At 40.6% G+C, this 27,946-nt stretch overlaps 1 protein-coding gene across 1 annotated transcript; it reads right to left on the bottom strand.

Annotated features, from left to right (window-relative positions):
- Positions 1-43: 43 nt before the first annotated feature.
- jakmip1 (janus kinase and microtubule interacting protein 1) lies at positions 44-27,946 on the bottom strand. The gene is made up of 23 exons (XM_086157755.1): positions 27,499-27,946; positions 22,532-22,841; positions 19,449-19,781; positions 18,793-18,954; positions 16,175-16,387; positions 14,717-14,875; positions 13,833-13,979; positions 13,579-13,749; positions 12,416-12,475; positions 11,189-11,317; positions 8,894-9,022; positions 8,717-8,800; positions 7,711-7,773; positions 6,600-6,698; positions 5,675-5,776; positions 5,535-5,588; positions 5,387-5,452; positions 3,174-3,242; positions 2,975-3,052; positions 1,937-2,146; positions 539-604; positions 287-363; positions 44-179 (listed from the first exon to the last, which is right to left on the bottom strand). The coding sequence occupies exons 2-22, from the start codon at positions 22,685-22,687 to the stop codon at positions 313-315; spliced, it is 2,601 nt and encodes an 866-aa protein (XP_086013881.1). The 5' UTR covers positions 22,688-22,841; positions 27,499-27,946; the 3' UTR covers positions 44-179; positions 287-312.

Genomic DNA, 27,946 nt, shown 5'->3' on the forward strand with positions numbered 1-27,946 from the left:
GTGTATATCTAGTTGCTTATTAAAACTTTCAAATATGTTTGCATCCTGGGTTATTTCTTCTGCAAAAAAAGTGCACATTTATCAAAAAGGCCATAAGGTTTTCATGATCTGTCTACAAATGCATAAAAAACAATTAGGTTTTTCTTTAGTCCTTGCTTGTTTCCAGAGCACCTTCACACCTGAGGAAGAGGAAACATCCTTCATGTCTTTCATTGTCGTTTTCACCGGCAGATATTGACAAATGTAATGGATAAAAGAATAGAAAAGTTGAAATTTTTGGTGATACCTGATGTGGGTCCACAGTCACTTTTGCTAAGGCCAAAGAATAAAAGCTAAAGAGAAAAACAAAAAAAGGAACAAAAACTAGAAGAATGGAATGGGGTTATTTGCCAGGTGAAAAAGAGAAAAGAAAAACACAGAGAGAAGAAAAACAGAGTCAATAACTTAAGAAACGTCAACACGGCAAATGTCGAATTTCTTATATTCTCCCTTTCGAGTCGGGTTCCTCGAATCGCCACGATAAAAATATAGTTTATACCTTTTCCTCTATTTCCTTTATTTGTCTCTTTTGCAAGTCAATCCTGTCCTCGAGTTCTCTAATTCTCTGGAAGGCAAAGACACAAGAGGTTAGACGGCCCAGAATGTCAAATTTCGGTTGTAGGAAATGTATGTACTCCTAATGCTCCTTTTGCATCCGTCGCCATGGTAGCCGCTGCTCTATGCCGGGTAACAATCGGCTGCCATGGCAACTGAAGAGTAGCTATAACAAGCGTCTGTCACATTCGAGAGTTCGAACCTGAGCAGATTATCAATTGGTTACGGGATAAAACAGCCTCCTCGGTTCGACCTACAAATGCAGACCGAGGGACGAAACACATCAGATATACTTAGTGATGCAAGAAAAAAGTAGATTTAGGAGAAACAATATTATATCTTCCAATTTTATAATGCAAAATAGTCATGAAATTCCAAAATACAAAACCTGATGCAGAGTAATGTATGTGAACGTATGGTAGAGAGGATTGCTTCAATAAAATATTCATTAAATAAAAGTTTCGAGCCTAAAGGGCTCATCCCTAGGTTCAAGTCATTATTCTATGAGGAAATAGTTTCAAAGAATTTTTTAGAATTTTTTTAGAATATTTAAGAATATGTGCTGCTGCTTCAACTGTTAAATAATAATAATAATAATAATAATAATAGTAGTAGTAGTAACAATAATGCTCTGGTGTTCCTGTTTTCTGCTTCAGTTCCCTGATTTATCTATTTCATCTTTTATCTTGGGTACAATCTAAATTGCCACGCAAGAATAGTACGTATCACAAGAAGTAAAAATTATAAGATTCATATAGTTTTCTACATCACAGTGGCATTAATCTGACAAATCTATTTTTTTTTTTCCCCCCATTCTCAGTTCTTTTCTCGGGAACCTTCAAAAAGGCATAAAATACTCGCTTGGAATATTTGATACAAAGTCGATTAATAACATACGGTGCTGGGTGTTAGGTTGTTAGTTACAGTGAAAATAATTCAAATGAAACTGGACATGCTGCAGGTTGTTAATGTTGTCAGTCCGCGAGCCGCGGTGGTAAAAGACTTGCAAGGCTGCAGGTTGGAGGGACACTTGAGGAAAAGGAGGGGAAGGTGGTGGTGGGAGGGGGGGGGAAATACACAGATCACAATGAAACACACATTCTCCCACAAGGCTACGGTGTCACTCTTGTCACGGTTTTTCCACTTCCACAGACAGTGCGCACACAGGGATACTGCATCTTTTTCAAAGCACCAGACGTTTTGCGGGACGGGGGGGGGGGGTGAGGCGGGGGGGCGGGGACGGGGGGGAGGACGGGGGGGGGGGTCTGACGTGTAAACGCAGGTCAGATTGTGCACTGGGTTCAAACTGGGTGACCTGACTGGGTTGATTTTTAAGCCTTACCTGCTGGGCCTGCTGTAGGAGCTCCATGCGCTCCTGTAAGATCTGACTGTCATACTGCCGGCTCTGCCGGAGAATCTGACGCCGCAGCTTGTCCACGGCTAGCCTCAGCTCCTCCCGCTGCCTGTCTGTCAGCGACTCGGCCACCGCCTGGCATGCCGGCTGGTCCTGCTGCAACGCACTATACAGCGTGGCCTCCAGCTCCTCGATCCTCTGCACAGCCAGCCACACACACACACACACACACACACAGAGACATACACGACACACATGGGCAGACAGACGTGCACATGCGGATGCAGGGGGGGGGAACAAAAAAAAAAAAAAAAAACACACATGCATGCACGAGCACGTACGTAAAGAAAGGTATGCATACGAACACATACACACAAACACGCTCACTGTGATCATGGCAAATATGGGGAACACACTTTTCCACTTTATATTTGGTTTTGAACTACACAACCAAATTTAACATCACAAATTAACTGCTTAATTCTCACTCCTTCGCAGGTGACTAACAAAACACACACCAACACCAAAACTGACAAAATCAAAAATGGTTTGATTTACTATGAGCGCAGAGCGACCGACTGGCACTGAAAGCAAAATCTGCGGGTCTCGCTACTCTCACAATAAGAATATTCCTTTCATTAAATCCAGCTACTGAGGATGTGATTTTAAAAAAAAAGGGTCGGGCCCGTGGCCGAGATTTAAAACTCCTCGGCAAATTCAGTGGCTTCAATGGGTGAGAGGATTTTTTTTTTTTTTTTGATTTTATTGGTAAAAGATGCAGTATCCCAGCACAATATGACAAATTTGTACCATCACCGAGCGTGCTGCATTCAAATGTCAACGTTCTCATGCGGAAACGATAAATCCTGCAGTCCTGAATTACTTCCCCATCGCTTATTCTCGGAAGGGGGGGCGTCGTCATGGACACAAAAAAAAAAAACGAGAGGCGTCCCGGTGTCGTTCTAGAAAAAGTACAATCGCCGGCGTTAATTCTCCGGGCGTGCCGTTGGACTCCAGAGCCCCTACCATGTAGGCCTGGTCCAGGGCCTGCTTCCTGTAGTCCAACTCCTCTTCTAGGAATCCCTTCTGCTTGCTGAACAGCTCCTGCCGAGATGAGAAATGACGTCACAATCGTCTTTATTAACACACATTTGCAGATTTGTGCGTCACCGTCCAATACCATACGGAAATCCGTCCGTATTCTTGTGATAAACTGATGGTTCACCTTGTCATTTTCCAGGTCGATCATCTTCTGTGTCAGAGCCGCCTCCGTGTTATCTATTTGTTTCAACCACTGTGAATGAAGATGCAGTGAAAAATAAGGGACAGGTTTTAGAGAAACTAAGGAATAATAATAACAATTCCATTTTAATGTAATTCGCTAACATACAACGTCATATTTGTTGTTTGTTTGTTTAGAAGTTTATTTGGACAGTGTACAAATACATTAAAGATGTTTGTACCAGATTATAGCTCATAGCTAATTTCCATCTGTAGTCCTGGACAATACAAATATAAAACTGTTTAAAATAGACAATACATATAAAATATACAGATAGGCAATAGACATTGGTGTCTAATTTCATTTGGGTAATATTTGTCTTTTCATTTCAGCTAACAGTGAATCAACCTCCTCCATTGTACCCGACTAACTTCATGTCCTCTTTCAAAAATCTTGTGTTCGGTCTTCCTCTGGACCAGCGGTGGGCGATTATTTTGGCTGGCGGGCCACATTTCTTATTTTATTTTTATGCGCGGGCCAACTAGGTGTCACGTAAATTGAAAAAAAAGAAAATTGCAATTTAAATATTTGGATTTTGGGGCATTTTTCTTCAACCTTAAAATCATGAATGATCACATAAATGTACCGGCATTATTTTGTATGTGATAATTCATACAAAATTAAACAAAATGGAAAAAATATGGAGTTTCTCAATTCAATATTGATTGAAAATAATTATTAAGACACTCCAGTACAGGTAATCTGGGTAGGTCGCATATCATTTAAAATGGCTGTTAGCCTATCATCCGCCCCCACTAAAGCACTGAGGCGCTTGATTGGCGCACAGTGCAGCCAATCCGAGATCTCGATTCAAAGCTGTTAGTTAAGACGTCATCAAATTAAGGTAATGGTCAAAAATGTACAGAATTGCATTGTGCCATACATGTTCATGCCGCTATGCAAGGGAAACAATACATACATTTGAATATTAAGTATACTTGGTGTATAAAATATATATAAAACTGTTACAGCTCTGCTGTTGAACGGTAAAATGCAGGAAATCTTTCATCAAATCTTTATAATAACTCACTATAATCAGTTACTGTGATACGTCACATTGCCACTTTGGTTATTATTTATTCCCGTATATTGGTAAATATGGAGAGACATTTTTTTGGATTATACTTTATACCTTTACACTTCAGAGTTTATTTATTTTATTTACTATAAATTATAATACATATTTATATTTTATTTATTTATTTTTACATGTGTTTTAGCTTGTTTTGTCCTGTGTGTCTTGCTGCTGCTGTGAAACAACAGCATGTAGCCAAATAGCCAAAGCATGGGATTATTAAAGAAAATCTCATTTCATCTCATATACAGTATATAGTTTTTGTTTTTTTTTTCCCCCGCACACATCATTTTTATTTCTGGTAGATCGTTTTGACTTGGTCATTTTAAGAATAGCTCCCAGGCCAAAAAAGAGTTGGCACCAATGCTCTAGACCAGTGGTCCCCAATCTATTTTGTACCAGGGACCAGTTATATCTATGGAAATGTTTCCGTGGACTGCTTAAGAGGCGAAGGGGGTCAAGTAATAAGAACCTTTGTCAGTTCACACTATTTAATCTGAATACAAAGATTACACTTTATATTAGGCAGTTACAATATTAGGTACGGCAGTCGTTTTGCAAAATAAGATCCGGAAGGTATAATAAAAAAATGATTTTCTCTGCGGACCGGTACCAAATGATCGGGGGGTTAGGGACCACTTCTTTCGACCATGCAGCGTCGCTGGTCCCACCACTGTCTTGTATACCTTTCCTTTCATTCTGGCTAATACTCTGCGGCAAACCTTCATTCCTCTCCTTTCCAGAGCACATCTCCACCTCTCTAGATTTCCCTCCACCTGTTCCCTGCTCTCACAACAGATCACGATGTCATCTGCAACCATCATAGTCCGTGGATATTCGAGTCTCATCCGTCAGCCTGTCTATCACCGCTGCAGAGGGGGCTTTAGAGCGCATCCCTGATGTAGTCACACCAACAGCAAGCATACATGTCCTGCACCCGTTGAGCATACTTCTCTGCCACTCCAAACTTCCTCATCCGATACCACACTTTCTCTCTCGGCACGCAGTTGTATGCTTTTTCCAGGTCCACAAGGCAGCGTTTTGTTAGTAATATACATATCTGAAAAGGTCTCCGACTCACCTTCTCACACAGAGATATGACTGTCCCCGCCTGGATCACCGCTACCTGCTCCTCATTTCGGAGATTCTGCAAAAATCGCAATACCCTTTTAAAATGATCAGAATTCACCAGGTAGTTCAGGACATTCATCAGTCGCCACAGCGCTCACCCCGTTATCTCCCAGGATGTCGAGTTTCTTCATCAGCTCAGGAATGACTACATCCTGCACGCAGTTTAATATCAGACATGTAATAAACACATATCAGCAAATCCAGTCACGATAATGAGTTTTTACAAGTGGGATTTCACCTTGACGCCCTCCTGGTGGCAGTAGATCTGCAGTGCGCTGCTGCTGTTCTCAGGGAACGCTGACATGTGGAGGCCGAGAGCGGGAGATCTTCGCTCCCTCTCCTACAGGACGCAAACGGCACCGTAAATACTAAACAAATGAGCGACAAAAAAAGCAACATGCGATCATCAAGTGACCGCGTTTCATCAAACCGCCGGAAGCGATGAAACGCTCGGCCTGAACAACAAGACGTTGATTGGAAACAAGTGAAGAGGAGTGGATGACGGATTTTACTTACGACACTGAGACATGACGTGGAGATGTCAAATTGGGGGATGGTTCAAACCCAAAGACAGAAAACAGGACAACCGAATCAAAGGAAGAGGGAGTTTGGGGGGAAAAACATGCCGAAACTAGAAAGCTGGGAACTTTGCTCTGCCTTCAGTCAAACAAAAGTACACCGATGGAAAGTCAAACATCTTTCGAACCAAGTGTCGACAGCAAAAAGCATTGTTGAAAATTTTATTCTTTAAAACTATTTTTAAAATGCTTTATTCAGCTGTCCTTGACCTCTTGTAAACCCTTGTTTTGTCCTTTGTAAAATATAAGTGCGAAATGTTGGGCAAACATGCAAAAACAAGAGGAAATCATGAATGAACATGGGCTTTGACACTGAAATTAAATACATTTTTATTCGATTAAAAATTATATTCATCTCAAAACATGACATTTAGTTGTTTAAAAGGGTTCCAGCTCGATGCAGAGGTACACATACATGTGCCATGCAAACCAAGGAAACACTGGTGCATACACTCATGGGTAAGTATCGGTGAAACAGTGTGTTTAGGTGTGCCTGGTGCGTCACTGTATGTAAGTCTTGCACTTGGAGCTGAGATTGTTGTTGTCGCCTCCTGGTGACAGTTTGACGTTGATACAGTCTCTTACTTCCAGTTCCAGGACCCTGAATTCCAGCAGCTCATTCTGGTCCCGAGCGTCCTGGACCTCGGCCTGCAGCCGCGATTCCGCCTGCTGCAGGGCACACATCTAGAGACGGACACGGACCGCGGTTACGCACAAATCTGACAAATTCCCCTTATATTATAAATACCCGTCATGCAAAATTGCTGTCCCAGAATGAGGCTTGGACTAAAACAAAATGAGGATCCTCCGCATCATGGCAGAGCTCCGCAGCAGCGTCCGAGCTGTCACGATTGGTTCAAACCACATTTTGAGCGATTTATTAGCATTTCTCTGTTTTTTTTTTTAATTTTTTTTTATTTTTAGATAAATAAATAATGCCATTCCTATACTTGGCAAAAGGGATAAAAAAGTGAAATTTTTACAATTCATTTTTAATTGAAAGATACCTATATCCACCATTTGGTTGGTGACATAAAAAATCATGATGAGCATGTTTGCACTTCAGGATTAAAAAATAGCCTAAACAATTGGGCAATAAGAGTTACTGTAGAAAAGCTTATTTTAGACCCACACTAATTTATTATGTGTTAAGTGCTTTGAGCGTTAATCGATATCAATATGTAGTTTATTGAAGGAACAGTCTTGGTTAATGGGCCTTTTAAAAGGTAATAATGTTAGATATGGACTTACCAAGGGCTATGTGATGTCTTGCAAAGTAATTAAAAAAATTTGTTTTATTACAATATGGGCAAGTTTCGCATACACGTGTGAATTAAAAGGTAAAAAAAAAACCCCATACATTTCTGAAAATCGCTATATGTAGAATTGATAAAAACTGACATAACATACAACACGCTAAGCTAATTGTCTGCTAGCTAACCTTTGTTTACGCAAATTAACTTAAGAGTCACACTGAGTAATTATTAGGTATTTTACGGTAAATATACAAAATCTAATGCAACTTTTAATTACCATGCACAGGCACTAAATGTCTCAGCTAGGTGCACATTTATTAATAATGAACTAATTATTATAGACCTCTATTAACATTTGTGACTATTGTAGAAAAAACATGTAATGTCATGTCGTATATGACTTCGACTGATGAATAAAAGCGAATGCATTTTAAAGCTACCTTCTCGTGAAGTTCCTGGTTGGTCCTGAGCAAGAACTGCTTCTCCTCCACCCACTTCGAGTCCTGCCGTGACAACCAAAAAAAAACAGCACAACGAGAAATGACACATGGCGGAACAGGAGCCATTTAAAGAAGCCAAGAGAGGAGATCGGCCCGACGTCAGGGATTTGTCGTGCAAACCACGTTTAATGGTGAAGGACACGTGCAGACGTGACTTAAAACACAGACAGACTGGAGCAGAGTGGCGGTTGTACACGTTTATTGATCCAGGGAAAGCTCGCCTCTGAGATAACAGATGTGAAATATGCTGATGGTTTCATCAAGAGTCCACACTGAAGGGGGGGGGGGGGGGGGACAGAGGAAGGGTGTGCAGTGGAAAAAAAAAAATTAAAAATTAAAAAAAAAAGAAAATGCGACATGCAGCAAGAACAGAAAATCTTGAGAACAAAAGAACAAATTAGGGGCGGTGATATTCAATGATTGTGATAACGTCACCATTGTATGTTCTGTGTAGATTCGGCATGTTTAATAACAATAGGTTTAAAAGTTTTTTTTATTATACAGAAGCAAATCTTTGGGTTTGCTGTCTGGTCAAATAGATGTTTTTTTTTTTTTTTTATAAATTTTATTTATTTTTTTTATACAAAGACATTGGAATCAACTTCAAGGTGTATATTTTCAAAAACAAAACACCACCAGGATTAGTGTTGTTTAGAACCACATTATTTTCCCCGTAGCCGACGGAAACCGGAGAATCCTCTTGCCCGACAGGAAACAGACCAAATGACAGGAAAAAAAAAAAAAAAAAAATAGCGGTGCAGGAAGGAAGAACGTGCAGGCACTTAGCCGTGACAACGAAAACATGCAGGAAGTGACATCACAGGAATCTGCGGCAAACCTGGTCGGCGTAGCGCCAGCCCAGGAGCAGAGCAGCCAGACAAACATGCAGGAGGGCCAGCGAGAGGAGGACGCGTGAACTCCTTTCGCCATCTCGCGTCTTTGTTACCTGCCCTCGCTCTGCCAGGGCCTTCTCCAGGTCCACCACCTTGGCCTGACAGCTGTTGAGCTCTGCCTGCAGCTGCTCACGCGTCTGCGGGATCGATTCATATTTAAAATGTATTTATAATTAAAAGTTAAAGGGTTAGGAGTCAAAAAAAAAGTGGTTGTAAACACCACTTATTACCCTGGCCTCCCTCTCGGCGTCCAGGGAACCTCCGGTCTGCTCCTGCAGGAGGGCGTATGCCCGCTGGAGGGCCTGGTACTCTCTGGTCAGCTGACGGAAACGAAGCTCCGATTCCTCGCGAGAAACACTCTGGATGTGTCAAACAGCGGTGAGAGGGGGAAATAAATAAAAATAAAAAGGTTTCAAATTCTTACTCCGGCCTCTCGAGATGAATACCGTATTTTCCGGACTATAAGACTCTCTGGAGTATAAGTCGCACCAGCCAAAAAAAATGCATAATGAAGAAGAAAAAAACATATAAGTCACGCTGGGCTATAAGTTGCATTTCGGGGGGGATATTTATTTCCATTTTATCTTGCAAGGAAAGTTATAGTGCGGACGCGCCCAACAATGACGATTTGCTGGTTGTATATTATCATTATTAGAATAATTGTAAACATGAAGCGACAGCGGCTCCGTCTCAGCGCTCCCTCTCTCTGCTTCCACCCAAACCCTTCCTTCTCCCTCATCCCAAAATGCATTCACAGCCAATAGGAAATCACAGAACTCTAAATATTTCTCTAAACAGTAACAGTTATCCAGATAAGGATAGTTTACCAATATTTCAATCTCACTGCAAATCATTAAATCCATTGAATTTTACATCCTCGAGGTCATTTATAAGCAACTCCGCCAATTCCGTAGGTAGATGGCATGCCGTTTCCTCATCGGCGTGGCTATTTTTGGGACATTGTTGTTACATTACATTAGAGTCATTTGGCAGACACTTTTATCCAAAGCCACTTACGAGAAATGCAATTCAGTTACCCCAAGATTCGAAGTACCAGTATTTGGAAGTCAGCAGTGACCACTCAACCAAATAGCCATCTCAGAACCATATACATACATACATAAATACATTCATTTCAACCTTTTTTTGTTGTCCGTGACGGTTGCGTAGAGTGAAACAATAACACCAAGAAGGTCCTCCCATAAACTACCGTATTTTCCGCACTATAAGGTGCACCTAAAAGCCTTCAATCTTCTCAAAAACCGACAACACGCCTTATAATCCAGTGCGCCTTATATATGGATCAATATTGAGCAACTACGGGAAGCAGCCGCCGACTCCATTTTCTCCAGTAGAAGAAGTAGCGCGCGGTGCATGCTGGGATATATGACTGCACGAAGCGTCCATTTTCATTTCTCCATGCTTTTGTTTTATAAAAAGCTGTGACAAATGGAGTTGGAAATACATTGTTTTCGACAAAGGCGGCGCAAATACCGGTAAGAGCGACCGGTACGTACGGTACAGTATTGTGAATGCACTAACTTGTTTTGGGAGTGAACGAGGTGGTTTGTATTGGTTTGCATTCTATTAATAAAGTTTAACTGACTTATCTGACTGTTTTGTTGACATTCCCTTTAGCGCAGCTCCATTTAGTGGATGTATAACGCAACCCCAGCCACTACTGTACTTCCTGCACCTTATATGTGAAAATATTTTAAATTAGACCATTCATTGAAGGTGCGCCTTATAATCTGGTGCGCCTTATAGTGCGGATAATAAAGTAATTTATATTCATTGCCTAGGCAACTACCTGGGTGTGGAGACGTAAATTCACCGTTAACAAGCCAGTCCCTCACTAGTTTCTTGCTAAATCCAAACTTTCTTTCTCCTGCTCGATTAACCTTTCGGCTGCATACTGCACTACTTCCAGCTTGTAATTTGCATAATATGATATTCATTTTGAAGGCATTTATTAGTTTTTCTTTTAAGTTTTCAGTAGTACAGGAGTAATAGGAGTAGCAGATACTGACACACAAACCTCGAGAACAATTTCGTGGTTGTCAGTGTGAAAATAACATGTAAAAATATATAAACTGCTGGAAAAAAAATAAAGGGAAAACTGAAATAACAGAACCTCGATCTGAATGAATGAAATATTTTTGTGAAATATTTTGTTTTTTACATAGTTGAATAGGCTGACAACAAAATGACACAAAAATTATCGATGGAAAGCAAATGTATGAACCCATGGGGGTCTGGATTTGGAGTCACACTCAAAATTAAAGTGGAAATACACACAACAGTTTACAATTTGTTATTTAAGTGTTCCCTTTATTTTTTTGAGCAGTATATTTTAATATATAAGTCTGAGTACAAGTCGCAGGACCAGCCAAAACCACGAAAATAAAATGCGACTTGTAGTCCACAAAATACAGTACAAGCGTCGAAGTGAGGTGACGCTTGGAACTGAAACTTACAAAAATATACATTTGAATAGCTGATACTAATGGTTTGAAATCTTTTACCTCTTCTAAATCCTCCTCTGGCGTGGCGGGCGTTCGGTCGGTGAGGTCAGTGTTGTAGGAGGTCAGCGAGGAGGTCTCGGAGTCTATGGATTCTTCGTCAAATCCAAAATATGTCTCCACAACATGCCTCTGCGGAGGAAGAACATGAGTTGACAAAAAAAAAAAAAAAAAAAAAATGAAAAGCACGTCAAGTCTCACTGATATCCCCGAGAAAAACTGAGCCTGAAAATATCACATTAGATTACACGGATAATTCAAGATCTTCCATGAATAACCTAAAAAAAAAAATAAAAGGGTTGCATTTTATCTTAAAGTCTAAACGCCAACTGTCACATTATCATTTAATCTTATCAAGGCTCTGCACGCTTGTTTCAACATTCTTACCATCGTGTTTATAAGTCATCTCCTGGCAACCGGAGAAGTAAAGACAGACCAGCGCACACAAACAAATGAAGGAAGAGAAGTAGAGGATGAGGAGGATGTACTCTGTCATGTTGCCAAAAAAAAAAAAAATCCAAAAGTATGCGTGTAAATCTCGGATTTTTAAATTCCCTGTGCCTTACGCTGCGAGCTCTAAGCAAAATTCTAAATGTTTTTTTTTTTTTTTAGAATAAAAAGTGTTAAACAATCTGACTGAACTGAATTGTACTCCAAAAAAAATTCTGACAAAAAAATCAAATAAAAAATTCCAGGTCAAAACTCCTCCACCCAAGCCTGTATCCACCCTGCTGATGACAAACTAGTTCCTGCAGGAGTAAAAGTATAAATGTATATATATATATATATATATATATATATATATGCTCAGCAGAAATCACATATAGGCTCCTCCTCCGCCTAGCAACATCAGGTTCCCCTGACACCCCTGTGCACAAGTCTGAACCTGCCACGCAAATTAGGAAACGTAATTAGTTCAGTTGCATTTCTTTTTTTTTTTTACACATCTTGCGCTGTTGAGTTATTATTTGCATTTCTTAAAGTACATCAATGCTACCAATAACATTAAAATAAGTGTTACCTCAATCATTGAGCATTTGTGTGTTTCTGCTAGATGCATACTAGCGTGAATGGAACTGTCATTGTTTTCTCCATGGACCCAATTAAAACAATTCCCAACACACACACACACACACACACACACACGCACACACACATGGTGCTTGTGGATCAGTCAGGGGCAGGTGGGACAGTTGCTAAGCTACAGACTTCCTAGATTAAAACACCTACTTTGGACAGTTTGAGAGGTTTCCTCCTGCCCTTTATGCTCATCACCAGACGGTCACGTTCCTGTTGACAAAAACAAACACACACACACACACACACACACACACACCAACACAAAATGTGAGCCACATGCACAACTTAATACAAAGAGCACAAAAATAGTCTCGTGACAACACCAAAAAGGCCTGAATTTGCCAGTCAGGGAATATTATGAACATAATACATGCTGGCTGGTGATAAAATATAAATTGATAAATAATAGATTATCTGAAATTGTTTCCTATTGATTAGGCTGAAGAAACATTTCATTTTTAAAAGCTAATTTACATATGCCAAGAAATTCAGTGTAATATACATGTTCCTAATGCAGTGCTCCTTTAAGGGGGGGGACACTTGCAATATGACTAAATATATATTGTATATCTACAGGTTCTCTATGTTGTAAACAATAAGCATCTCTTGACAGAGCTAATGATTTTGTATAAGTTGGAGCATGCAGGGGATGTTAGAAATGAAGAAAGTTAATTAAATACTTTAAGGTTTTAGTGTCCTCGGCATCCCCACAACACTGGCTACTTGTTTTATTGTACGTTCCGAATGCATTGCATAATTTTTGTGCCCAGTGGACCCTCAGATTTTTTTTTGTAATTCGGTTCTCGCGATTTATCATTCTTTAGCGTTTTTTTTTTCCCCATCATGAAAAAGCCATATTCTAGACAAGGATAGTAAAACTGAACTAAAATAAATAAAATATGAGATCTCCTTTGCTGAACAAAGATACCCAGCATCGCGAACCCTAAGTAGAGTAGACCGGTACTTGGCACGCTATTGGCTGATATTGGCAGACACTGGCTATTGGCTGATTGGGTGAGCATGTGATTCCATTCCTCATGGTGATTGGTTGATAGAGAGAAGCAATACCCCACGTGTATAGACATTACAATATAGGTTACAATTATGCAAAAATATTAAGTGTACTTTATAAGAGTGTGGGAATACAGTCGATGGTGGGTGGATAACCAATTGCAGGAGGTTTGTAAAGCGCTAATATATCTATAAATACCATCAAAATCATCACGTCACTACTTTTCGAGGGGTCTTGGAACGTAACTCCCGCGTAAAGTAAGGGTACAGAAAAGGGTACAAAAAAAGAGCAAAACACTGACCTGCGCGAGTTCGTCGATGATGCTACGTTGCTCGGCAACCTGCAGCTTGAGGAACTCCACCTCCTGCTCCTCGTGAGCGTGGCTGAGATCGGTCAGCGAGCTCGGCCGCTTCAGCTGGGGTTGACCGCTTTGCTGTTGTGAAGGAGGGCGCGACGAGGAGCTTTTTTCCTTCTAAAAAGGAAGACGATTGAAAATCCAAATGACGATTTTTCCAATAAACGCTTGCATTTTTATTTCATCCGCCCCCCCCTTACCATCTCGGCGTTCTCTCGACTCAGGAGCTTTAGTTTCTCCTCCATGCGCTGCAGTGTTTGCAGGAGGTCGTCGTTCTTTTTGGACAGACGTTTGTTCTTTTCAAACATGGGTTTCATTTGGCTCTCCGCCTCCCGCACACGCTTCAACTAGGCGAAAAAAAAAAAAAAACAGCAAAGTTAACAACTTTTCCTCAAGTTTTTTTTTTTTCATTAGTCCAGTATTAGTGTGTTTATTTGTGCATTTGTTAGCCGAGGTCAGTGGTCCCCAAACTACGGCCCGGGGGCCGGATACGGCCCGCCTCCACATTTTGCCCGGCCCCTGAACAACACCAGAGATGCATTATAATTTTTTTTTTTCATTCTGGCCACATGCATAAAACATGACATTCTATTCCACCCTTCTGCAGTCTGTGCCTTATCTGAAACCCCTCCCTCAAAAAAATAAATCCTGGACAAACCTCTGTCAAATAACACGAAATAATGGCGAAAAGATTAGGTAAGGGAAAATAGATTCAGATTGCAGGGTGTTTAACCTGCAGTGGACAAACGATTATTTTTTTACCAATTCAAAGAAGAAGCTGTTTGTCTCATCTGTCAAGAGACAGACATTATTTTATCATTATTATTATTACAATACATTATACATTATTATAGACAAAGATATTATTCACTAATAATGTTATTATTTATTCTCTGATTTTTTTTTATTTTCTGTCAAGATCCCAGAAAGGGTTCATTTTTGATTATGCGTGGCTTTCTGGAAAACAAGAAATGTTTACATTTAGACACCTCCGCAATCGTCACACTTTTCCCGCCCCCCCCATCGGAGAAGGGAAAAAGTTTGGGGACCCCTGCCGTGGGTAAACCTATGCACAGTTCCTCACTAGTTCATTCCTCTCGTCGGCCAGCAGAGCGTTCCTGTCCTCGAGTTTCCTGATCACGGAGTGGAGCTCGGCTATCTTCAGCTGGAACCTCCTCATATCGCGCTCCTCTACTTCCTGGGGAGCAGGGGGGAGAGGGGAAGAGGAGGAGGAGGACAAAAACTGAAAAAGGGGAAAGCATGCAGGCGCGCAGGTAATGGGAGTTAATGGGAAAAGGAAGTAATGGGGTGGAAGAATGAGCTGAAATTATACTTTGAAATGGTGAAGATATGAGATTCATGTTCTGGTGTTTAGATGCGCAACAGAAAGATTGAATCCCCTTGCTAATTTGCTTTTTTTTTTGTAACGACAAATGCTTTTTTTTTTTTTTTATATGTGTATCAATTGACTTTACAATTTATTCTCTAGTAATTTTAGAAATAACCAAACAATCCTGACAAAGAAAAAAATGAAAGGTTACTCAAGTTGCGACAGTTTTCAGGAATAATTCAAATAAACAAAGTAAATTTTACTTAGCCCATGGGGGTTCAACCGTTTTGCAAAGAGGGCCATATTTGGTGGGGTGAAAATGTGTGACGGGCGACCATTCAGCTTGACATTCTTTTTATTATTCTTTTATTTCATTAATGTTTTTTTTTATTGCAAATGGCATACTTTTCATGTCTTAACACAGAACACAAATCAAAATTTTTAACAAAAAACACTCATAAAAATGGGTAAAAGGTCTGTCTGGAAAGCTAAAAAACATATCTAGGTTCATTTGATATAAATAATATAAATAAACATAAATAAAATGATGAATAACTACCGACAAATGCTCACTATGAACTTCCAAATTCAAAACATATTAATAGGAAAATAACAGTAACAGTGATATTATTCCAAAGTACCAAACATTAAGGGCCATCTGAATCCTTGTGTTACTCATTTTCAAAAAGAAGAAATGCAGTGTTTTCATTATTTCAATTTTAGACTTCGATCAAAGATACAAAAAAAGAAAAACAGGCAGCCGTACCGAATTACATTTTATTATTGATTTTATGACAAACGCATCGGGCCGGTGTAAATTTGAACACGGGCCGCGTTTGGCCCGCGGGCCGGACCTTGGGTATGCCTGACTTAACCATTAGCTATTCTATTTAATTTAATGTTTGTTTGTTTGTTTTATTTCAAAAGTAATAATAATAGTATCAGGCAAACTTTTTTAATCATTATTATTTATTTATGTACGCAATTTTATTTTATTATAGTATTTTTGAATCTATATTTTAAATTTGAAAATCAACACAGCTCTCCAAAAGGTTCCCAACACCTACTTAGGAAACATCTGACGTAGAGCACAACAACGACAACAACAACAACATACCGCCAACGATTGATGATGCTCATTGTTAAATAAGCTACTATTCCAACAAGGGATGCAGAAATGTTCAGATTTATCGCGAAACGTCATGAAGGTACCTGGTTGTTGAGCGGGTCGCTGTTGTCCCCGAGTCCGGGAACCACCTCCCTCTTTGGGCTGCCGTGGTTGTGTCTCTCAGCCTCTCGTACTTGACCCAGCTGTTCGTCCAGGGCTTCCTTCTGAAGCTGGAGCTTCTGAGTGTATCCAGCTTGCAACCCCAGCTCCCTCTCCAGGGCGCAAACCACCCGGTCCTTCGCTTTCAGCTCATCCATCTACCATTTCACAGGGTTCGGAAAAAAAAAAAAAAAAAAAAAGGGTGTTGGAATATTAGCCGGTGGATGATCGGTAACAGACATTTCCGAACACATTCAAAACAAATGTCGTATATCCACTAGATCGTTCTACAATCAAATTCCTGCAAATAAATGTGAAATTCAATCATATATTATGTTCTCTTTACAACCCAAGGCATTCATTTGGTCTCACAAGCAGTAAAGTTCCACAATCCACAATGAAAAAATTCAACATCTGCTGTAAACAATGCATTTACTTTCCTGTTTTGGTGTTAAGATGCCTGCTCTACATTATTCACAGATATCTTTGGCAATTCACTTTTTCCACTCAGACGTGTTTTCCTACTTCATACCGGGGGTTTCCAAATAGTAACTTCAGTGAAAACAGAGACCGCAGTATTTTCAAATGGTAAATAGTCTCCACTTATATAGCACTTCAATCACATTGCGGTTGTAAAGCGCTTCGCACTTGATTGTACTCGCTTATTCTCCAACACACACACACATGCACACACACAAACTCAAACACACACACACACACACACACACACACGGCTGCCGTGCAAGGCAGGAGGAGTCGGGGATAGAACCCAAAACTTTCCGGTCTTAACGCATACAAACAAAATGTGAGGCATTACTTATGATGACTAATGGAATTAATGGCATTAATTATCTCTCGGTTTCTAAAAAAAATCTTTTGAAACACCCAAGAGGGGATAACAGTTGCTCCTAATCTATTTCATTGTGATTGCTTATTCTACGGCATGACGAACACACGGGAAAAAAAGAATAGAAAAATCACATAATTTTCGCCTAAATTGCATCTCATCGGACGTCAAACTCATTTTAACCGAGGGCCACATCAGCCTAATGGTTGCCTTCCAAGGGCCACATGTAACAGTAACAGTATATATGTAATCAAATGTAAAATAAATTAAGCTACCTCTTAATATAATAATTAAATAACTGAAGTTATTACTCATTCAAATCCAAATTGCAATGCATTTGCATTGATGTAAAAAAAAAAAATATGTTTACTAGTTGCAAGCTAGCTTTCACTGCTGCAGTGCTTTTGGATGCAGCTTTCGTGAACACATTCTGCCGCCATCGTAAGTTTGGCTTTTAATTCTTGGACAATTTGTGGTTTTTCTTGAAGGCTAACTGTAACATACTTGTTTGGCGTCAAAACACCGAAGTAGATTGTACTCTTGGACAACCGACACTGCCTCCTAAAACAAACGAAATGACGCTTTTTTCTCCTCGAAACACAAACATGTATCCGCCTTCCATTTGCATCAACTTGTCTCTTCCTGGACATTTAGGGATCATTTATATTTCTCAGTTCCACTTGTTGAAAATGGCATTGATGTGGATATAGTGCGATCTAACAGCGGGATGCCGTCGCTTGGCGGGTAACATGATCAGGAATTGTGGGAAATGTAGTTTATGGTCAATGCACGCCTTTGACTTGTTTATTTGAAGACGATCAGACTTTTTAAGACGTTCTTGCGGGCCACATAAAACAACGTGGCGGGCTGCAATTGGCCCGCGGACCTTGAGTTTGTCTTGTAGTACAAGAGATAGTCAGAAAAAAACTAAAATGTGCAGAAATTAGCCTATAAGCATCCATAAAATTCCAGGGGGATAGAGCTGGAACCAAGCGAGAGGAAAGATGCTGGTGTAACGGGAGCCACTGGTCTAAGTCCAATTAAAAATATGTAAAGAAATACAGTATTGTTACACTTTATAGCTTATATGTATTTCTTGTTCTCGCCTTTTTTTTTTTTTTTTTTTTACTGTTTAACTGTTTATACAATTTTCTACTATTATATATTATTCTTATGTTTCGCTTGTAACTCTGGCACAACAATTTCCTTCAGGATAAACAAAGTTGTTCTTGTTCTTTGTCTTATTCTTATTGCAAAAGCTATCCAAACAAGAGAAAAATATATAAATCTCACTTCAGGGGAATCATCTTCCTCTATGTATCCTTTTCTCTCACACCACTAACTCCAAAAAATGGGTCATTTAATAGGAGATCTACGCTGTGGGGAGGACATGACAAGTTTTATTTTTGCAACGGGCCACAGATTACCGTGACCACACGCTGCATCTGCTTTTAATGTGAACCTATAATTACGGGATGCTTTTGCTTTTTTAAAAAAAAGCTGTCACTCTACGTTATAGTTTCAAACTGATGACCCATTAAATAAAACTTTTTATTATTTCTATTAAAAACCGATGAGTCAAATTATCTTCTGTGCATTTAGCGTCGAGGGAATGTTACCCTTTGCTGCGCAGTACGACGTTTTATCAGCCGTAGTGGCTATTTTGATTCCATATTAAACATTATGGGGTGTCTTTCCAGCAACGTGAGGCCTCACCAGTCGGCGGATGTCTCGCTCGCAGTCGCGTTTGATACGATGCACCTCGTCCTGGTGCTGCTGGTAAGCCATCCGGAGATCGGCCGCTTTTGCTTTATCGGCTTGCAGAGCGTTAGCCAGGGCCTCCTCCGCCTGCTTCCTGGCCATTTTCTGTTCTTGAATCTAAGTGACCCCGTGAATGCGGAGACAAAAGAAAAGAAAAAAAAAAAACAAAGAGCGGGTGATATTCGGGCATTTTCAATCACTGCTCCCATTTTAACAGCTACAAAGATAGATGTTTGACTTGGAAGGTTACAGTTAAACAATAGCTTGGCAACAAGAGACTCCGAACCGCTTCCTGTTTTTCCAGCAGCGGAGTTTACAGAGGTAAATATTAATAGATACACACATGCACACATATGTGCGCTCACTTAGGGGTTTGGTAATACCAAAAATAGTTTTGTTTTCATCCAAAAAAAAAAAAAAAAAAAAGAAAACAAACAAAATGTAATAGAACAAAACAAACCCATAACAGGAAACTTTATATTTCAATGATTGTTTTTTTTTAAAACATGCCGCAGTGTGTTAAACAGTAGAAAGCATTTGAATAAGCATTTCTTGCTGTTATTACATAATAATAATTTTTTTTTTTTACATTCATCCATATACCAACATACCTCCTGCTGTAACTTTAGCCTCTCGCCATCGAAAGCTCTCCGTGCTTCTTCCCGAGCCTCGCTGAGAAGCGCATTTTTGAGTTTGTCTGCGGCTCCATCCCTCAGTGCGTTCACCAGACCCTGCAGCCGCTGCACTTCGGTTTCCCGGATCTTTATGGTCCTGGCCAGTTCGGCTTCATGCTGGCGGACCAGGGCTTCGCGCGCAGCCGCGATCTCACGCAACTTCTCCTCGTGGAGTTTGGCGCGCAGGTCCGTTATCGCCACGGCGTGTTTGTGCTGCTCGAGCTCGCGAGCCTGCCGCTGCTCCTGGAGACGCTCGCGAAGCTTACACACCTGAAACAGCGACACAACGCGTCGGTATAAGCATCCCGAGCGCTCCGGCATGTTCAGACCTGCCGGGACTTTTAAACCGCATCTAAAAATAATAAAAAAAGGCTTAAACGATCAGGTGAAAATGCAAGCGTAAAGAGAAATGTGCGCGCGTTCAAAAGGGAGAGCCGCGTTCTGAAGAGAAAGTGTTCGTAGCATTAAAAATTAAAAAAATGTAAAAAAAAATGAAAATACGTTGCCACGCTGCAGGGCTACTTTTTTTTTTTTTTTTTGGCTTTAATACTTGGAGAGAGAAAATCCTAATATAAATGTTATTTTCCCCTTATTTAGCTGAAATCTTGTGCTAATGTCTCACACCTACCAAAAGGTGGCAACAACGCATCTAAAAGGGGTTTGAAAACCATCAGCAAAAACAGGAGATGTTTTCCTTTTTTAAAACATCACTTCAGGCAGGCTGTCGGTCTCTAGATCCTTTTTTTCGCCAAAATAGATCTAACTGAAAATGTCTAAAATATATTTTTTTCCCCCTCCATCGGTAGTTCCTCCAATAACAAACCTGTACCTGTTTGTATAAATCCAATGTAATGTTCCGCGTAATGCCGCACGGAATTTTGTAGATTTTATTTATTCCCTGAGCATGAATCCTACACTTGCAAATTAAAAGTGAAAAATATATATATTTATACGTCAGACCTCCACACATCACGATGCAAAGGGAGAGCGCTATGCATTCATGAAGGACTGAACCAAACAGTTTCAGCCGCTCCCATCAGGCAGGCGGTTGAGGAGCATTCAGAGTAAAACCACCCGGGGTTCAGAAACAGCTTCTTCCCGGAACCTGTAAGACTGCTAAACTCAAGCCACGCTCTGTAGACTCCCTCACACACACACACACATTTATATTCTCACACACACGCTCTCTGTCCCTCTGTCGACCTGCACTGCAGACACCTTAAACCAGGGGTTTCAAACTTTCACCGAAGGCCACATTACCATAATAGTCTCCCTCAAAGGGCCACATATAATAGTAACAGTATAAATGTAACCATATGTAATGTAAAATAAATATAACTACCCCTTAATGTTAAATAACTGAATATATTTCTCATTTCCACTTGCATTGATGTGGATTCGCTGATGTGGATTAAGGATGAAGTTTATGGTCAACTTACGTGTCTGATTAATTTATTTTAAGACGGTCGAAACTTTTAAGATTATAATGGATTATTATTATTGTTATTGCGGCCGCATAAAATGACACGGCGTGCCACGTTTGGCCCGCGGGCCTTGAGTTTGACACGTGCTTTAAACAAGCAGCAATACTTTACCATCATCGGGACAATAATAATACAAAATGACCTCCTTGCTTCACGGGTAAATTTACTACCAACATGGCACTCTTAGTTGTTTACATGTTCACATTTTGCTATTATTATTCGTTTTTAGCTCTTCTATTTTTTTTACTTTTTATTTTATGGCTTGGATAAACATTTCTTACCGCATACTGTAAGTTGTGCTGCTTGACAAGAAAAGTTCCTTGAATCCTTGAATATTTAGAGTTGTGTGATTTGAAGAGCAAAACAATTTGCAGTCAAATGTGAACTATCTTGATTTGAACGTCAATCTCAAAAAGTTGAATATTCATGTGACTGTCTTACAGCTGCTGTTGATGTTATTGTTACTATAAATAGCAAACAACAAATACTGCTGAAAACCTCTTGTTTCACTTAATATGTGTAATATGTGTGACTTGAGATGTATAAAAATTTGTGAAATATCTTGATTTGAAAGCCAATTCAAAAATATTCATATGTGACTGTTCATTGGCTGCTATTGATGTTATTGTTACTATAAATAGCATAACAACAAATACTGTTGAAAACCTCCAGTTTGACCTGCCTATGTGTGATTTAAGGAGTAAAAATATTCGCAGTTTTATCTGAACTTTCTTGATTCGAAAGCCAATGTTAAAATGTTGAATATTCATGTGACTGTCTTATAGCTGCTATTGACATTATTGTTACTATAAATAGCATAACAACAAATACTACTGAAAACCTCTGGTTTCACCTAATATGTGTAATATGTGTGACTAGAGAAGTATAAAAATTGTGAAATATCTTGATTTGAGAGCCAATTTAAAAATGTTGAATACTCATATGTGACTGTTCATTAGCTGCTATTGATGTTATTGTTACTATAAATAGCATAACAACAAATACTGTTGAAAACCTTCAGTTTCACCTGCCTATGTGTGATTTGAGGAGTAAAAAGTGCAGTCTAATGTGAAATATCTTGATTTGAAAGCCAATTTAAAAAAGGTTGAATATACATATGTGACTATTCATTAGCTGCTATCGAGGTTATTGTTACTATAAATAGCATAAGAACAAATACTGCTGAAAACCTCCAGTTTCACCTGCCTATGTGTGATTTAAGGAGTAAAACAAATTGCAATCAAATGTGAAATATCTTGATTTGAACGCCAATCTTAAAATGTTGAATATTCATGTGACTGTCTTATAGCTGCTATTGATGTCATTGTTACTATAAATAGCATAACAACAAATACTGCTGAAAACCTCCAGTTCACCTGCCTATGTGTGATTTAAGGAGTAAAAAGTGCAGTCTAATGTGAAATATCTTGATTTGAAAGCCAATTTAAAAAAGGTTGAATATACATATGTGACTATTCATTAGCTGCTATTGAGGTTATTGTTACTATAAATAGCATAACCTTCATCCACCCTCACCTTGCCACGCTCTTGCTGCAGCTCAATTTGGACATCCATGATTTTGCTCCTCAATTCTTCGTTGGTGGCCGGCGCCGAATCAGCCATCGCCTCCGACTTCTCCGGCTTCCTTCCCTTTTTAGGGGGCGGGGCCGCAGGGGGCGCGGCCGATGACATCGCACTCTGCCCGACCAATCAGGGCAGACATAGAGAGCCAGGTGTGTCGTAACGGAGGAACGTATTAGTCGCCGCTCCTCATCCCTGCAAGGCTTGCACGGCACGGCGTCGTCACTGGCGAGGCTACATCATTGCTGCAGGATGCCAGCGGTTTCTATTGGAGAAAAAGAAACAAATACAAGAAGAAAAAAAAAAAATGGAAAAAGGGTGAGTCAGCCGGTTGAACTACACTCGTCTGTATAATAAACTATTTTTGGGGCAATTCCACTTTCAGTCAGACTCTCCTCATAGACATGGACACTGGTTGCAATACTGGAAACTCTTTTTAGCGATTATCACCTCCTCCCAACACCTTAGATTGAGCGTTTAATCCTTACATGCGTCTGAACAACGAGCTTCTCCGGAGTCACAGATCTCTCATGTTTCCCTTCACTCATCTCTTTTTCAGAGAGGTAAAAAAAGAAAAGAAAAAAATCAAAAAAAAAAAAAACCCTCATAACATAATCCAGATGCTTCCATCTGATCAGAACCCTCTGCTTAAAAGTTAAAAGCTTATAAGTCATTGCTGCTGTTTAACCCTCAGTGGGGGGGGGATAGTGTAATTTCAGCTCTGCTTTAAGTCTATATTAGAATTTCGGATTAACTTAATGTTTTCTAGCGATCTAATAGCAAATGCTGGCTGATGTGTTCAGTAGTTTCATTTTTTGGGTTCATTTTCCCCTGTTTTTTTTTTTTTTTTTTAAAGAGACTTCTTGCAAATTTGCTCTTGGCATTTCCCTTTTTGCTTTTCAATACTATTAAGCTGAGATTTGCTGAGGACACAATTTATTTAAAAAAAAAAAAAAAAAATGAACAATAGCCACCTCTTGATATTGCTTTTAAATAAAACAGGAAACCCTATCGTTAGGTTTAAAATATTCACTATATTTAAATCTGTCCAGAGTTATTTTGTCATCAATCCAAAGAAGAGGTGGATTAACCTACAACATGTCTGAGTAGATTTTTTTTTTTCTCAGATGTAGAAGGCAATCTTCATCACGCGTGTGTGTTTTTACATAAAAACAAAATGCAGATGTGCTGCCAGATTTAGATGAATTCACTAAAGCTGAAAGCGAACACCTCCGATATCTTCCCTGAATGAACTGTAACCCAGTAACCTCGCAGTGTTTCTGCTGACGAATAAATTATGCAATGACGAGCCGGCTGAAGCTTTAAGATCGTGTGGGCACCTCCATCTTTTCCTGCATTCACACGTTACACAACATTCATTCAAAAACATACACAGATGGCAGCCAACAGTTACCACGACAACCCCCCTGCTCTCAAAACTCTATTCCTCCCCTGGTAGGGGAATGATGGGAAGGAGGAGTCTCATGCTGAATTTGAGAATCTCACACACACACACACAGAAGCACACACTGCACATCTGAAACACAAACACACACACACTAGATTGCATTATCCGGTGCAATCTCTGTGCTGAGATAGAGAGAGAAAAAAAAAAAAAAAGATGCATTGATGCTGGAAGGCAAAGAAGCTTTCCTCCACATGTGTTTCCACGCAGCACGCACGGTTAAACCTTAAAAAAACTGGATGCAGTTTTAGACGGGGTCACATCGACGGCCAAGTCGTTTGTTGAAGGGGAAAACGATAATTATGCAGATCCTTATCAGAGAGCGAGAACCCTTGAACCACTTCCACCTACTTTCCGCAACCAACCCCCCACCAACGAGCTGCCATGGCGATGTTTGCGAACGGGAAAAATCACTGAGCTGACTCTCATTCACAGAGACAGAAAGAAAGAAAGAAAGAAAGAGAAAGAGACACAGATCATTCAGAGTTGGAGTGCGGACACTGGCTATGGAGAAACAAGGGTGGACTCAGCTGGCACGTTCTCTCGAATACAAAAAAGCAAGTATTCGCAGAAGTAACAAAAATGCATTTGTTGACAGCGGGTCAATAGACTTGACTCTTTTTTGCACTGGAACGTTCAGACGTTGTTCCAAAAATAAAAGGTTTAGTCTTATTTTCTATTCATCTTCTAACACATATAGTAGTTTGCTTGTTTTTCCACATATGTGAATTTATCAGATCTGAAATAGCTGACAGATGGTTTCCCCGGTTTGTCTTCAAAGGGAAGGAAGGAAGGAAGCTTGCATTTGCATTCTACCAACATCTGGATGTAACACTTTCCCAAAGTGACTCCCCAAAGTGCTCGATTACAACTCCGCAATCTCTATTCATTATCATCTTTACATTGCAGGTCAGGACTTGGTATGTCGATATGTTGCCGAACAAGCGCGTGTTTGCGCGCTAAAAACGCAGCTCCAGCAAAAACCCGTGCCGACCACACGTGTTGAAGTTGAAAGCGAAGGAGGCCGAGCTGAAATTTTATAGTTAAACGAAAACCCCAGGAAACTGGAACATTTAATGGGCCGCCAGGGAGCTACTGAGCATCTGTAACGTTCGGAAGCAAACAAAAGCCAGCAGTAAACCGTAGAACTCAAACGACCTCATCCGCTGCGAGCATGCGGAGTGCAGCCACAACTTGACAGGGAACAAAATATGAATAAATAAAAAAAAATTAAAAAATTAATGGTAAAGTCTCGGTTTTCATTAATAAGTCAATTCAACTATGTTTCGGCAAACGTTGTGCAAACCAGGGACGCGGAGCGATTGACGAATCTGAAGTTCTGATAAGAAAATAGAGGAAAAAATCAGCAAAATTCAGCTGCATTTTCATAGTTAAAATGGGAAAAATGGCCTGGAAGCAGACCATCAGGAGCAACTTGTGCATCCAGTGTCTTTTCCCAAAGAAACTTCGACATGCAAACAGGAGGAGACAAGAATTATTCAAGAACCTTTAAAAGTAAATTTGAGAAATAAAATTCCATTTTCAAAAGGAACAAGTGCTCCATTACCGTCTCTAATATAGGGAGTTAGAAAAGTATAGATCAAGCACACTGTTACATAAAGTAATGATGAAAATCTATATTATTCGCAGGAATGCTATTACTTTATACCTCCAATGTTAAGTTCAGTTTTTACAGCTCGCTTTAATATTTGTATTCCATTCACTAATAGACGGATCAATTAATGTTGAGACAGGACACACACACACACACACACACACACACACACGGAGTCAAACATCAACCAGATATTACTAAGACACCAAGGTCCAATAAATACATAATTAAAGTGTTCTATAAAACCTCCAGACGTTTCTGTCTGGGTTAAAAATCAGCAGTGGTTTTGCAGACACACAAAGATAAACTCCTGCACGTAGAAAACACACATCCCACAAGCATCAACACACACTGACAACAAGGGTCTGGCCACTCTCAAGACACCTATACACACACACTCACACACACAGCTGTATGGAGATACTCCAAAGACACGCTGTAGTGATCCTCACGATAGTAGCCCTGCCAAGTGCAATACTTGTGAAACATATGACCTAAAAACTACTCTGCCAGCAGGATGATTACAAGTTAGTGACCCCGATGACTATTCAACCTAAACAGAAGTCTGTAGTTGCTTATCTCACATTCCGCTACACACACACACACACACACACACGCGCGCGCGCGCGCATGCACAGACGACCCACCGAGCAGCAAACTGCAACCCTATCCCATTATGTGTTTCGTAATCACAATACGTCATATTGTTATTTCAAGGCTTTTATTGATGCAAACATGAATAAAAGCTTGTTCTGTGCAGGCTCATCAGTGTGTGTTTACACTAATGCACGCATGGCTGCATCTCAGTGCATGCAAAGTGAGATACACTCATTTCCGAGATCTAAAAAAATAAAAAAAATAAAAAATATTAAAAAGACATCATCTGCCTTTCTTATCCTCATGAAGCAGGACATGGAGGTAGTATAGTAATATTTCAAACTGGTCATATTGTGTCAATACAAAAACGCTTATGCACACATTAGGTGTGTCGGTTGCATGTGACATTTCTAAAAGTACGGTTCAGCCAGTTTACTCAAAACTGTAGCCAGCAGCCAGAAAAGATGCATTCTGAAACAAACAGCTGCACCATTGCAGCTAATCCCATGGTATTTAGGATCACGCTTAAAAAAAAAAAATGCATTTAGTTTACTAATGGATGGTTGGTTGTCAAGGCAGAAACAAATAAACAGGAGAAAGTGTAGTGCAAAGTGAAGCTCCAGCATCCTGAGACCAATGCATTTGCTCTAAAAACAGGCCAATCGTGCAGGAGTGTGTGTATGCGTGTGTGTGTGTGTGGCAGCACAAGTCTGTCCACCGGTGTGTGTATTCACGTCAACGAGACAAGGCCCCGCCGGTGCACAGGCCCGGGTTAAGGAACCGCCAACCGTTGCAGGCTGCAGTCTGCACGGTTTTCCGCCAACCACACCCCGCGGCGGCGGATCTACTGCAGCATCCTCCTCCTCCTCCTCTTCCTCATCTTCCTCCTCTTTCCTCCTCTAGCCTCCGAGCCCCGGGTGTCCTTCCCACCCCCCCGTGCAAACATGCCGATCAAATCCACCCTCCCGACCCATCCGTCGCGGAGGTCCGCCATGCAGAGGCTCCAAAGTAGCTAAAATATTAATCTGGAGCAAATGTCACCAGCGGGGCTTGAAAGCTAAGCTACTTCCTGGTAGGTTGATGCCACGCCGGTTCTCACACCAGCGATCGATCGATCGTTTCCGATCCGATGTTTTGCACCGGATCCCCGGGTGACGAGGCTCCGGAGGCGGTTGGAGGAAAAGCCCCGGGGAAAACGCGCGATGCGCGGTGGCGGGGGAGGGGGGGAACCCGGTTGTCACTCACCTGAAAACGGGCGAAGGGTCGGCGTGGGGAGTCGGTGAACCGGTTGCTTCGTATATCCGCCTCACATCCGGGAAGGGAGATTGTGCAACCCACGCGTGGGGAGGGCTCCGGATGCGAACACGGGAAGTTCACGGTGTGCGTAAGGACACCGGCTGGTGGCGGGGGTCGGTGTTTCAACCGGTGTGGATTTTAATCCATGGATGGAAAAAAAAAAAAAAAAAAAAAAAAAAAAATCAGAGGTTGGGTTCTCCACGGTTGCACATGTCCGTTCACTCCACGCCCACACCCACGCACACCGGTGAGCCCTGCGCTTTTCTTATCCCCGCCGCCATGTCTGTGACTCGATGACGACGAGATCGTGGGAAGTGAGGGAATGAAATAAGAAAAAAAAAAAAAGAAAAGAAAAAAAAGCCGGGCGGGCGTCGCCGGTAGCGTGTTAGAAGCGCGA

Source organism: Fistularia commersonii, chromosome 13 (genome assembly GCF_037954325.1).
Source record: "Fistularia commersonii isolate RoL2024-O1a breed Wild chromosome 13, RoL_Fcom_v1.0, whole genome shotgun sequence".
Taxonomy (NCBI): Eukaryota; Metazoa; Chordata; class Actinopteri; order Syngnathiformes; family Fistulariidae; genus Fistularia; species Fistularia commersonii.

Coding starts and splice junctions, on each gene's coding strand:
- jakmip1 (XM_086157755.1), bottom strand. CDS start 22,687: ATGTCATCGGCCGCGCCCCCTGCGGCCCCGCCCCCTAAAAAGGGAAGG. Junction 18,955..19,448: donor GGCTAAAGTTACAGCAGGAG/GTATGTTGGTAT, acceptor GGGGTCACTTAG/ATTCAAGAACAGAAAATGGC. Junction 3,243..5,386: donor TCATATCTCTGTGTGAGAAG/GTGAGTCGGAGA, acceptor CTTCATTCACAG/TGGTTGAAACAAATAGATAA.